This window comes from Pyxicephalus adspersus, chromosome 1, assembly GCF_032062135.1.
Source record: "Pyxicephalus adspersus chromosome 1, UCB_Pads_2.0, whole genome shotgun sequence".
In the NCBI taxonomy this organism is placed as follows: Eukaryota; Metazoa; Chordata; class Amphibia; order Anura; family Pyxicephalidae; genus Pyxicephalus; species Pyxicephalus adspersus.
In genome coordinates, this window is record NC_092858.1 from 38379942 (window position 1) to 38394601 (window position 14660).

General features: G+C 38.1%; 1 protein-coding gene across 2 annotated transcripts in view; it reads left to right on the forward strand.

Annotated features, from left to right (window-relative positions):
* Positions 1-14660, forward strand: part of SLC11A2 (solute carrier family 11 member 2) — a 29572-nt gene that overhangs the window by 236 nt on the left and 14676 nt on the right. Inside the window, exons 1-4 of one of the 2 annotated variants that reach the window (XM_072407101.1) lie at positions 4703-4740; positions 10650-10730; positions 13462-13586; positions 14026-14151. In XM_072407101.1, coding sequence (XP_072263202.1) covers positions 10700-10730; positions 13462-13586; positions 14026-14151 — 282 coding nt within the window. In that variant the 5' untranslated portion in view covers positions 4703-4740; positions 10650-10699. Of the gene's footprint in view, positions 1-4702; positions 4741-10649; positions 10731-13461; positions 13587-14025; positions 14152-14660 lie in introns of those variants that run through there. The other variant, XM_072407098.1, reaches the window with a different exon arrangement.

Below are 14660 nucleotides of genomic sequence, written 5' to 3' on the forward strand. Positions count from 1 at the left end.
TCTGTGCTGTGTCTGTGGCATTGTATGGACACAATACGCAGCCATGGTGAGCTGTGGATTGCTGTGTTTATCTAAGGACAGACATGTGAGCTGCATTGCATCTCTAGCTGTCATTCCGGCTGGAGAAACATTGACACATGTATGTTGTCTCTGACTTACCTCTGACTCATGCTTGTTCCGGGGCTGTACATTTCCAGGAGAATTATGATGGGAACATCACACAGCAATGTATTAAATTAGAATAAAATGAAGGTTTTATTGGTACTGATCATAGAGCTGTCATCGCACTCCATACGATGGTGGGCCGCATTCATTATACATAAGAGAAAATCATCAGCAACACTTGGCGTTGTCACCAATAGCAACCAATCAAATTTAGCCTTTTAAAAGCTTATCATTGGCTGCAGCTCTATGTGCTCAGTAATAGCTCTACAATGATGAAACCCCAGATCATGTGACCCGGGCTGTCTATGGTCATTACAGAGAGCTTGTATTCCCCGTGTCATATCATGGTATATTGTCATTATTATTGTTATAATGTGTATGATGTGCATACAGAGATCAGATTGCTGGCACTGCTCATCTGTCAGGGTGTGTTTTGTAACATCATATTTCCTATTCTGTGTTTTGCAATCAGTAATGTTCAAAGTTTGCTGTCCATATACATGAATGTGCTGGGTAATATGTAGAGGTGCCGATACCTCTATCACAATATCTGGGGATCCCGGAACCTGGGGGGATCTATTTGTAACCCAGACTTTCCAGCTTGTAAGTCACAGCGATGTCCCACTTTTCTTTAATGCGTCACTTCTTATTAAAGTGGCAGAAAAGAATCGGTGGATGTTGGTGTCTTGCAGCCGGCTTTAACTTTGGAGCCGGAATCGTTTATTATATATTGGAGCCTGATAAAATTAGATGGAACAAAATCTTATTATGATCTATTGACATGCCTGTCACAACCATAAATCATGTGTATATGTATGTATGTGTGTGTGTATATATAAATATATATATATATATATTATTATTATACAGTATTTATATAGCGCCATCATATTACGCAGCACTGTACAAAGTCCATAGTCATGTCACTAGCTGTCTCTTAAAGGAGCTCACAATCTAATGTCCCTACCATAGTCATATGTCTTTATTACAGTCTAAGGTTAATTGGCTTCCCTCCAAAAAAAAATTACCTAACTGCATGTTTTTGGAATGTGGAAGGAAACCCGGGTAATCTGAGGAAAGCCACGCAGACACAGGGAGAACCTACAAACTCCATGCAGATAATGTCCTGGCTAAGATTCCAACCTGGGACCCAGTGTTTCCTAAACCTTTTAACATGGGGGTACCCTAATAAATAAGTTTCAGCTCTTTTAAATATAAATAATATGTTTACAGTTCACAGTGTATAAAGCTAGGTGCACACGTGCAATAATTGTTGTTAGAAAACGAATGACTAACGATTATGCACGATTATTTTGAACGATCGTATTGTGCACAATTCTGTACATGCTGTAACGACACAATCGTTCAAATATAATACACACACTAGATACAATCGTTTGAACGATGCAGGAAGTGACATGTAAAGGAGAAAGTGTACTGCAGAACCATCCACAATCACTGATAGATAGCGAATGATCGTCGCCCAAACAGATCCACCGGGACGGTCGTTCCTTTCCAGTGACAATCCTCGTTCATCAGCGTTGTTGTGCACTTTTTTTGTTAACGATTATCGGATAAACGATTGTTAGTCGTTTGTTTCCAACGATAATTTTTGCACATGTGTACGCAGCTTTAGTGTGTTGGTCAGTGGAATGAATGTCTCTCCTACAGAGAGCCAAAAAGATCATTGCTTGAGAATCCCTGGTGTGTGTGTATATAATGTTTGTATGTATACCATACACATAGTCGATCGCCGGGTTGGCAGAATATTTGTTTATAGTACAAAGTCCTCTAGAAGCCTCTGAAAATATATTTGCTGCAATATGAAAACTTTACAGCAGGTTTGAAGAAAAAAAATGTTTTCTTTTATTTTTTAAGAATATTTTCTTTTTTTTTGATGATACTGGTAAGGGTAAAGCTACGTACACACTTCCAATTATTATCGTTGGAAAACGAACGACGAACGTTCATGCACGATATATACGAACGATCGTATAGCACCGATCCTGCACATAGAGTTAACGACACGATCGTTCGTAGATATTGTACACACAATAGATACGATCGTTTGAGCGATAGAGGAACTATGTGCACGACAGGAAAGTGAACGGACGTTCGTTCATCACACATGCTCTGACCATGGACGATCAATGAACGACCGTACACACGAACGATGTTCAACGATCGTCGTCCAATCCGATCCGTCGGTCCGGTCGTTCGTTTCCAGCGACTTTCCTCGTTCGTCGGCGTCGTTGGTTACTTTTTTACGAACGATTTTTTGCCCAATTGATCGTTCGTCGTTCGATTAGAACGATAAAAATTGGAAGTGTGTACGCACCTTAAGAGTTCACATTACTGATAAAAAGAAATGCGATGTTTACTGCTCACACTTAGCAACCTTTAGGCATGGGTGGGGTAAATGGCAGGGACCACCAGGCTTTTTCAGGCATTTACTTGGGAGTGCTTCTTTCTTCCTTTTTGAATCGTCTTGAAAAATCCTCAGTAAAAAGCACTTTAATTTATGTGTATGCAGGTTGGTTGCTGCATGTGGAGTCTGAAAAAACATTGCTGCAAAAAAACTCAAACCTATGTGTTCCAATATTAACCTTTTTAAAGCAGAAAAAAATTTCAAACACATTGTCAGTGGGCACAGTTAGCCACCCTGGAGCATTGTTTTCAACCCCTAAACGCCCTATTTGTTGTAATGTCATCTAAATGAACCTTATCAGCACCAATAGCCGCACTCTCAGTTGCTTGAACATTTCTTTTACTGTCCTTCCATATCAGCCAGGTTGGTATATAATCAGTAAAGGAATTTTCAAAGACCTGTGAGTGCTTTGTACGGTGTTTGTCTTGTCATGCACCACACTTGTTTATTTTGTGAGAAATTGGTGCCGGATAGTATATGGAAGATCAGAATTCACCTGACACCTTTAACTATAAAAAAATAAATACATTTTCCCATGTGTCCTAAATAAGCTTTCTATATATTGAATGATTTCCAATAATAACTAAATAATGGGAATGATAAATCCAGGTTACACGAGGAGTACTTGTGACATCCAGGTAACACGTGTCACTCTGTTGTTTACCCTCTGACGTGGGTTTTAGGACAACTATATTTTCTGCTCAGCCCTTAAGCTGTCTTTTGTTTGGGTGTAATTTTAAAAGCTTTGACGTGTTGCTTTATGAAGTTTTCTCATCTTTTCTTTTTTTTCCAGCATTGCTTGGGAAGTTATAATTTATAGTTTACTGTTTCTGCTGGCAGAATGGTCATTTTGCTTAGGCAATCTTTTGGTTTACAGTCTTTTTTTTTGTGTCAGTTATTTTTATTTGGTTTTTCAAACAGATAGAACCAAATACAAAATAAAGAAGCAAACACAATACCGATACAAGGTAATAACACATGTAAACTAAGGGTGTTCGCCAGAAAACAGAGTTGAGAACATTCGATATTCACTTAAAAAATGTAGACATGAGGGTATGTTCCATGAGGGTGGAAGAGAACAAAACAGAAAAAAGGGGGGGACAAATAACATAAACCAAATCAACAGATGATTTACAGTCTTTTACAGCATTGTACATCTAAGAAGGTTACTATTAGTTATGCTAAATAAGATGCAGAAAATGTGACTTTTGAATGCAGATTGCACTGACTGAACAATTAGGCTCTACACATACAGAGTTTGGCTCACTTTTAAGTCAGTGCTATTTACATAGAAAGGTCACATCTCGGTCCATGATGATCTTTCTGGTTCCTTCCTAGTTGTACAGCGATGATCATGAGGTAAGAGGTAACAGAAGGTTGAATTACTGAATCGGGAAATAATTCTCATCAGCTACCTTGTGCAGTCAGGCCGAGATGTGTAAACTTCGAAACTGGCTGAACAGAATTACAAATCTGTCTCTGGTAGAAATGTGAATTTGTCTGTTTGGCTGTGGAACTTGATGACAGAATCAGCCTGGTGATTGGTCTGTGGGTTCACAGAAAATTCTTGTGCTAGATTTATTCCGCTGCACACATAACACGTGTTGATATGTCCGTGTCCCTTTTTTGGTGCATTTTGTTGCATTAGGCAGCCCATTCTAATAAATGTGCCAGCCATCGAAACCAGACCCAAAGTCTTTATTAAAAACCTGTCATTTTATCTACTGTATTTTTTGCCGTATTTTTTGCCGTATACACTTTTTCTTCCCCAAAACTGGGGGGGAAAAGTTGGTGCGTCCTATACGACAAATGTGTTATAAAATAATTAAAATAAGATACTCACCCGATCCTGCGTGTGTCTCCTCTCCTCTCTGGCTGCAGCGTGTGTCTTTTACTAAGTTCGTTTTTTATGATATATTTCATATATTCTGTGGCAGACTGATAAAGAACAATCTTTCATTAACATTTTGGTGAGTTTTACAAGTGTCAGCAGAAGATAATCAGTCTGTAGGTATGACAAGTCCTCTGATGCATGACAAGCTGACTGCCGTGTGGGATGAACTAACCACAAACAAGGTCATGATCAGACTTTGAGATATTTCTTGCTGCGCTCCACATCTTCTATCCATTGCTGAAAACTAGGACTGGTGAGCTGCAATATATTCAGATGTTTGATTTGGTTTTAGATGCCCCTTGGGTATCCTTTGTTATTAACACTTAAATCTGAGCAAGAGAACAATTATTTTGTGGGATATATAGAAATATTTTCCTACAGAAGTTAGTTTATCTCTAGTTATCAGGGACACTACATACATATAGTGTATTTTTACAGGTAGGTACTGTATGTTGCTTACTTTGTTTTTAAAGCGGGTATATTTTACCTTCTCTGGTTCACCCCCCAGGGCCAATAATGACATTACTGTGTCTCCTTGTTTCTCTATGCAGTGCAGGCAGATCGGTGGCAGGGACTGTGCATAGTTCCTGGAAACATGATGGCACCCTGGCTCAGTTCTCCTCTCATGAGACCTCAGCCCTGATGCAAGCAGTAAACTGATTCTTGAAAAAGAGATATAATATTCAATTTACTTCAAGGGTGGATATGAGTTTGTAGGAGTTTGCATGCAGACTGTTGTAGTTAATGCACCCATGTGATACTTACGCTCCCTGAGTGTAAAATCTGAAATTTAGTGAATGACAAAGGGTGACCATATTCCATAACCATGACATGAAAGAACTGAAGTCTTTTTAGCTCCATTTGACATCCATACAATGTTCAGGTTTCTTTCCAGAATATTTTCCTTTAACTATAGTGGCCCACCTATAACCTGGGGGATCACTGAAGATGTCATCTTATCTGCAGAATGGTCAGTGCATTCTCTGCTTGCAGATATAAGTACGATATTGTATGTAGTCTGCTGTCATCCCTTGTACCCCTCCCTTTCCTCATTATACGATATAACATCATGGCCACCAGACAATATACAGTATACAGTACTCCGTGCTCAACCCAGAAATTTTTTTAAGCCGGGTGGGAAGAAATTGTAGGTGGGTGGCAGCCCCTGTATTGTGACCAAACTCTTTAGTAACCACCCAAAAACAGCCAGGTGGGTGCTGAAAAGTGCCGGGTGGTGCACCCAGCTAAAAGGGCCTGGGGAGAACCCTGAGTACTTAACTGTCACCTGTGATTTATATGGAAGCACACAGTTTTGTTTGTAGTTAATTTTCATTAAATGTTGATGTATTGATGGTATTTATTGTATTGCAGGGTTTGTAATTCACATACATAGAGTCTAGGTAAAGTTATTTATATAGAAGGAGAGCAGAGGAATTACTTAATCAGGCTCCTGCTAACAATAATGCTGGGTCACCTTTCTGCCCCACTCTGTAACTTAAATTCTCTTTATTAGAGAAGAGCAAGTTGATCAGCTTTCCTCTGTTGTCTGGCTTGGCTCTGAGAACTTCAGGAGTGGTTAAACAAAATTAAAAGTCCTTTGTGTTCAAATCTCTTTGCAATCTGGCAATTTGCCTGGAATTGTCTTCAAGTGTCATTATGTTAAGACAATGGATGTCCCTAGGCTTCACCAATAAACCTTCCTATTGCACAGATATTCAATACATCTTATACCTGGCTTATCTTATCAGGAAGTAGTAAGTAATATGGGAAAACCCCAGAGTAAAAGGTAAAAATGTGCCCCCCCCCCTACAAAGTAAGAAGCGTGTGTGGATTCACACAGGCAGAAATAGTAATTGCAACATGCATGGGAAGTTTATAAACGTTTTGTAAAATAGTCATATGTAGCACGTGGTTTAAATGGTCCGAAACTATTGCAGTTTATTCATTGATTTCTTTGTAGCAATGCATTCCTATATTCTGTAGGCAGTGACTAAACTAACTGCATGTTTTTGGGATGTGGGAGGAAACCGGAGTACCCGGAGGAGACCCACACAAACACTGGCTGGGATTAGAACCTGGGACCTAGCGCTGGAAAGACCAGAGTTCTAAACATTGAGCCACCGTGTTGCCCATTACACCATTACTTCCACAAACTTCAGTATTCCTCCCACTGTCACTAATGGTGGGGCATTATTACTGCCTCATATAAAAACAATGTGAAAGTATTCTTCCCACATACACAAACAGTAGGACACTGTAATGCCAACAACTTGGTGAAGTCCATGCCTGGTTTTTCCAATGCAGATTGGCCCAGGGCACATGGAGATGGATGAAGAGTCTTGTGTCCCTGTATAACTTTCTACCAGAGTGACTCAAAACTTACACAGGGCTTTCTTTACTGCTGGTCGCTAAACAGAGAAGTAGGTGAGTGAGTGAATGAATGAATGAATGAATGATGGGTATTTGTTACTGAGACGGAGGCATGAAATAATCTTTGTTTCTTTGTGCAGCATGTTCAAAGTACAACTTTGATTTAGGGCCAGCTTTGTATTTGTTCCACTGGTCTATGTTCCTGTTTACCAATGAGTTGTTTATGAGAGCTTCGTTTTTAAAAATCACAAATAGGAATATCTGATTCAAACATGTGAGCCCTTCAGCCCCTCTCATTTCTGTAAAACATGCACACTGTTTGGAGATATTGTTTCAATTTTCCTTTACCTTGAGATGCCTATGAAAAATATTTTGTTATTTCTTTTTTACATAGCTTCATTATCATAAAGCAAAGACTTCTATATTCTGATACCACAACACCGTTTAAGAGGAGAGGAAGTGAATTCTGTCAAGTTTGTGAGCTTCCTCACAATCTTCGTGCACTTAGCACGCATTTCTTTATAGGCCATATTGTTTTCAAACTGAGAGGTGAATCAGCCAAATTCTCTGATCCTTTGACCAGCCAAACATTATAAAGCTGATAAAGAATATCTGACTCTGCTATGTTGTCCACAGAAACTATTCAGGGTCTTTTTTTCTGTTGTGGTTGCCATCAGAATGGCTTTTTTTGTTCTTTGCAGCAGAACTGATACATTGAGTATCTTGGTGCATTTAAACAATTTAACTTTAGTTTTGGGATGATTGCAGCAGAATGGTGGGGGACCTGTTCTAGGTAAAGCAAACAGCTCACAGCAGCTACTGGTAGAAGGATACTTCCAGGTGGCTGATGTAACTAAAACATTCCTTTCGAGAAGTAAACCTTCCTTGTTCAGCTTCAGTTTTACTTCTCCTGTACCTAATTATCTGCATGGTCTGTGCTGTTAAAGTGAATTTTACTTTTAAACCCCTAAACTCTTCAGCAATCCCTTCAATTAAATTTACAAAAAAACAGAGTGTTTAAAACAGGGACACAGTTCCTTAATATTAATCAAATCATAAGATCAAAAACATTTGATAATGTTTTCTGAATCACTAAAGCTTTTGCATGAACAAAACAATTGATGAAATTTGATGCAAAATGTATATGGCTATTTTTTTATACTGCAACACTTAGTCTAAGGCATTTTGCATACTCGGTATTCCTTAACATTTATATTCAAAATTCTCTGCAGCGTCCTGTGTGAGAGGAATTTAGAATGGTCACATGTCTTCATACAGCCGCCTCTTTGTTTTAGACCAGAGGCTCCCATCACTTTAATAGAGTCTACCACTCGTCTTACTTGACAACATTGTATGACATTTAAATGTGAACCTGGACTTCACCCAGGACAAGCACAAGGACCTTATTACCCACAGACACGGTGGGGGGTAGCTATGTACCCTGGATCACTAATCTGATCTGTGAAGAGGTAACAGAATGACAATCAGATGTTTATTCTTTCAAATCAGAAAAGTTTGCAAGTTTTCTTACCATCCTGTGGATAAATGGTCCCGTAAAAGTTACAGGACATTTATATAGAGAAATGTTACATTAAATTGCAGTAAATATTATTAGGATATGTTGTTTTACACACCTCCTAAAAAGGCTGTAATATTGATGGTAATGATAATTATATCCTGCATTGTTTGCCTTGGAGCCAGAAGCAGCACTTTGGGAGCATTAAGTTCTTAGTTCAATAATCCAATAAAAATAAAACTGTCATCATCTTTTTTATTCAGTATTATCTTCAATATTAATGTTTACTAGGAGACTTGTGTTTCTGGTTTTCATTAGTCATATGTAAGATCCACATACCTGAGTAACATTTCTTAAGCCCAGCTCCCGTCTCTGCCCTCCCAGTTGTTTTTTTGGGTTTTTCCCATTTTCCAATGTCTTTGGGTTGGTCACATGATGCTCGGTGTCCTCTAGGCTGGATCTGTCCTTAATCAGAGAGCTATGATGTCTGCAACACAAACATTTGATTGGTCCTTGGTAATATTGGTTTTAATTGTTCCATTTGCCATTACCTGCATTTCCAGTTACCAATTATCTGCTTAGTGCTATTATTTTTAATTTATACATATTGATGATGATAATCTGTTTTTTTTTTTTAACACAGAGTATAAAGCTTGCATATTAATTGCCTATTTTTCTCATTTCCTTCATTCTAACAATTACCCCCCATTGTATTTTGAATATGCTGGACAAAAATGGACTTCTGGAGTCTAATGGTGCAACCAGTTGTATACAAGTCGTTATTTTTCTGAGCAACCTAAACTATAAACTTTTTATGCCAGCCTATTATAACTGCCAACAGCGGGGAGCATTCTGTGAGCAAATTGGTTTCTCTGAAATCTTAAAAGGCTGTTCTTGCTTTTCTTTGCACATTTTTGTTGCTAGTTTATATTAAGGAAGTATTCATTCTGTAATAATAGAGCTTTCAAAATGAACAAATATTAGCAAATAAACATCTTGCAACCACAATAAAAACGATTGATGGAATAGGAGGATTACTGCTATCTTAAAGGTTGGAATTAAATCTCTTCTGCGTATATCTGGTTCTAAATGTAGCATAGGTACACATGAGAGTTCCACACCAGATGCTGAGTTTATCTATTGGTAATTAAAAGTGAATTCTTATCAAATTACTTAAACTTTATTCTCTATTGAAATCTGTTGGTAAATTATAGTGGCTCATGTACATCTTTGCAATGCAGCGGTGGCTCAGAGGTTAGCACTCCGGCCTTTGCAGTGCTAGGTCATAGGTTTGAATCCCAGCCAGGACACTATCTGCATGGAGTTTGCAGATTCTCCCCATGTCTGCGTGGGTTTCCTCCAAGTACTCTGGTTTCCTTCCCCATTCCAAAAACATGCAGTTAAGTTATTTGGCTTCCCCCAAAATTGACCATAGGCTGTAATAATGACATATGACTGAGGTAGGGACATTAGATTGCGAGCCCCTGAGAGGGACAGCTAGTTATATGACTATGGACTTTGTACAGCGCTGCGTAACATTATGGAGCTATATAAATACTGTGTAAAAATAATAATAAATAATAATAATGCAATAAAGAGTATTGGGTTGAGGCAGAACTTTTATTTGGATGGACTCCTAACACACCAACAAGAAAAAGGTTCTGTGTGGTAGATCTTTGGATGTGGGGTGTTGGGGAGGCCATCCAGAATCAATGGTCCCTCCTTACACCAAGGCTCATATCATGGATTTCAGTAAATTGCCAAACTGGCCTGAAACTATCCCTTGAATAGTAGTAAAGCAGAGTTTGTGTACAAAAGAAGATTTGTTTTTGCATACAGCTCAGGACATGCAATAATGATGCTCATTGTTTTGTAGTTAAAGCCATGGACACTGCTAACCATTAAAATGATAAATAATAACCCCTTGTCTTGTTCCCTTATCTTGTAACCTTGTCTTGGCTGAGAAATATATGGCTGCCATTGCTGATCACTCCTGAAGTTGATATTTACCTGACTGGTATTCCAATCTAGTAACTATATGGACATAAAGGATAGAGATTGGAAATACTGACTACTCTGTGCTTGCTGACAGTTAATATGTCACAAAGTATTGAATCCACAAACAGCCAGGAACCTCGGCTCTGATGTTATGTCTCTCCGCACTGTTCCCCTTGATGTGCGTTACATGCTGTATGTTCCAATGGGACCTTTTTGCACATGGTACAAACATAAAATAAATTGTCCTCACTGTTTGTGTGTGTGTTTTTTTTTTTCAGTTAATGTGGCCAATTCAAAAGAAAAGGAGTCCTCGGTTACAACCGCCACCATGTCAGACCAGAATTACCGACAACTAGATGGTAAGCTCCAGCACAACATCCTCCTAATCCTTGACTACAGATAGTTCAATGGTTTTACATAGTTTTCTTATTTTTAGGTTTTTTAATACTTAAAGAGCTTTAATGCTTTAATCCATAGACCCTAGAGAGTCAACCGCACATGCACACTATTTCTGAGAAACCGTACAGAAGGCTGATATCACATTAGGTTTAGAGTTAACTAATGAACCTGAGATAGCTTGCTGGATGAATGTGATATGACTTGTTGCAGGTCTGGGAGATGTCCTATAGTGCTGAGTATTGTTATCAATGGAGAGCAGGAAGGGTGGGGGTGCAGTCTGTACTGAGTCTAATAAACCCAACTGCTGCAGTTGTCTGCATGCTTTCAGTGCTTTCCTATGTAGAATGCTTTATGAAACAAAATAACAGCATGATACATGTTACAATGCACTTAATTCTTATGTTATAGAAATATTATACCTTAAAGTGGAACTAAGCTTGCAAGCAGGTGGGTTCTGTATTGCAGAGGGGACAGGCTATGTCACCTCAATAAAATAAACTTGTGTGCCTGTTCGCTTTTTTTTGCATTTTGTTTTTTCTCTGGGTTTGGCCATCTTTACTGCCTAGGTGGGAATGAAGTATCTCCTGTACATGCATTGGAGTACATTCATTCCCCACAGCCAGCTATGCTAGGATCATACGCTCAACAAAAGATTGTCAACAAGAAGGTAACTTTTTTTTTTTGCAGAACAGAGATCCTCACTTCTGCTATAAAGAAGCTGCCTGCTTGTCATTGTTTCATTATTAGGTTTAGTCCTGCTTTAAGATTTATATACATTTCCAATCAGGAAAATGATGATTTGTATAGTAGGCTACTACAAGAACCCTCTGATGTCTGTCATTTCTGATCCATAGTTTAGTAAATGACCTGGGACAAATTTGCAGAGACCAAGAATTTTGGTGTTACTTGTTCAGAAATTTATTGATGCCAGCATGTCGGCCTAGTATGACTAGGTAGCTAATATTTTAGAAAGAGGGCATAAATGGTATCTCCCATATTTCTCTCTCTAGAGGTGTGTAGGGTGAGCGGATTTCATTGTGAATTTCCCCCTCTAGTGGTTTTTAGTAGTATTGCACCAGATTAATACATTCCCCAGCCTGTTAGAATCAGGTACACACGTTCAATATTTGTAGTTGGAAAGGATCTTTAATGATCCTTTCCAACGACAAAAGACTGAAAGATGCATGAACGAGTACTGTACATAGAGTGCCATTTTGCTCTATGGAGTGGGGAGTGGGGAGGGGGGAGAACGACGGAGCTGTGATCTCTCCCCTTTGCTTTTAATATTGTTCATGGATTCAGGACGGATCCATAATTGACATCAGATGAGTGAAGTAATCACGTCAGATTCTTGTCTGACACCAGCCCTAAGGCGATTATCGGATGAGAATCATTTGATGTGTGTACGTAGCCTAAGGATGTGCGTTTTTGTACTGAAACAATTTATTGGGTTAGTAATCTGGACATATAATATCTCTACACACCATGTTGTAATGATTTGTGTAGGGGAGGTGGGGGGTGACACAAAATAGTATACAATATTGAACATTTTGTTACAATTCTCCCTACAGAACCTGAGATAGGTGAACCCAGACCCTCACCTTGCTGTTTCTGACTTCCATATTCAGTCTGGCTTAGTAACTCATAGCATAATAAAGCTGCATGGCAGCCAGATCACATTTTAAGGGTAGAGCTTAGCAGTGCCAGCCTCCTTTCTGTCCAATTTTTTTTGAAACAAATATTCCAGGGCTTATACATTTAGTAGTTTAAAACACATAATGGTAAGTATTGCTTTCCATATGTAAACTTTATTGGTCCTTTATTGTCCTTCTCTAAAATAAAAATGAAAAAATTATTTCTGGCTGAAACACCTGACTAACCTTTGGCAAATATTGGCTTCTGCATACATTTGTTTACACCGAAAATACTTTCCCTTTTAAGTTGAATAAATTCTGAAGATGGATCCTGGTGTGTAGCCAGTATGTATATGTGTATTAAAATATTTTCATTTCTTGTCCTTTACTGTGTATAAACCTACAATGATAACTGCATGTTGCTTAAAGAGAAAATATTATTTTGGAATCTTCGTGTTTGAAGGTGGAAACTCAGAGATATGTACTTGTGATCTCACTTATTTCTGGTATTTGCTTGCTATTTCTTTTCAAAATGCACTTCAGCAAATAATAAAAAAGCCCTTATTATTCTGTATTTTAGTATTCAGCTGTGAAAAAAGTGTGTGTATCCATACAGTATACTGTGGGCCCAATTTAATAAATATCCCCAAAACTGGAGAAGATAGACTATGTGAGACCCTTGGTGATCCAGCAAACTTGAAATAATTTGGGTGCATAACTGAAAAAAAAAAAAAAAAAAACTTTTTTCCTGATAAAATGACTCTTCAGTAAGGACAGAAATTATCCAAAGTCAATGCAATCTTTTTTTGAAAAATGTCCTTTAGAGGACCACTATTTCACGGAACACGTCCCTTCATTAATCCGTGCTAATCACGTAAATGCCTTATAAACAATTTTGGCTTGTCTGTATCATATAGTAAAGGGGATACGTTTTAATAGTGTGCTGTGTTTTTTACAGCAAAAACAGTAATGAACTCTTTCCCAATATATGGATTTATAGTCCGATATATAATGCAACTTTAATAGTGAAATAATGTTCTGCCATTTTGTTTTACAGAGAGCGGATCAGGTGACCATGATTCAAAGCCAGATCTCACTGATGGCACGCTCGACCCAGTGGTGGAAGGGGAACCATTTACAAGCTATTTTGATGAAAAAATCCCCATTCCAGAGGAAGAAGTTGTAAGTAAATGGCACTAAACTTAGCTGGTAATATTGTCTTTTTCAGTTTATTCCCAAGCCTCGAGTTGGTCTTTAAACCTTAATTAAAAAGGTAAAAGTTTTTGTAACCCTTAATAACATTTAGTTATTCTGGATTTGCTTTGATTAAGTCCTTTTCTCCTTTTTTTCTGCTTTGTATGTGTGCTTCTTTTTAATACCAAATACAACAAGAAAAGGACAAAGTGTCAAAAGAGGACAGATTTATAGAGTGTAATGTTTATTTTTTATTTACTATAAAACTGCCTTTTTGTTGCTGAAAAAAAGCTCATAGTGAAAATGTGTTAATTTTAGCACAAAGATTGCCAGTCTCTGCTTTATTTTGCAGAAATAACATCAGTAAAATATGTGGTCCACTATTTTTTGTTTTATTTAAGAAATTTATTTTTTTTTCTTTTTGCAGAACTCCCGTTTTAGTTTCCGTAAGCTTTGGGCCTTCACGGGACCTGGCTTCTTAATGAGCATTGCATATCTAGATCCAGGAAACATTGAATCGGACTTACAGTCTGGCTCTGTTGCTGGTTTTAAGGTAAGTAAATGATTCCTGTTCATAAAGCCATACACTAGGAATAATAATAGTTAATGGCTCATTATTTGTGAAAACATTTACCATTGCCAAATATTTGTGTAAATATTTGTCTTTACAAGTATGTAGTGTACAATATAGAAAGGTGTTCAAATAAACTTTCTAGTTTACTAATATTGGAGAATAATCTGGCCAAGTGGGCATGGTTGTGGCACCTACCTGGTACTTCCATTTTCACTATCCTATGGCCTTATTCCCATTTGTGCTTTTTGCTGAAACTGCACACAAAATGTGGTATACCTCAATACTACGTAGTACTCTTCACATCTCTGCTGTGGAGACTAATATTGGCAAAAAACGTACAGTATGTGATTTTAGTACAGGAAATATCCTTACTTACAAACCGTCCCTGCAAGAAATGTGTGTGTGAAAATTCATGTGTTTTTAACTGATATTTAAGGGCAGTGGTCCCCAATCATTCTGACAGCAGGGCCCGGTAACAGAATAAAATT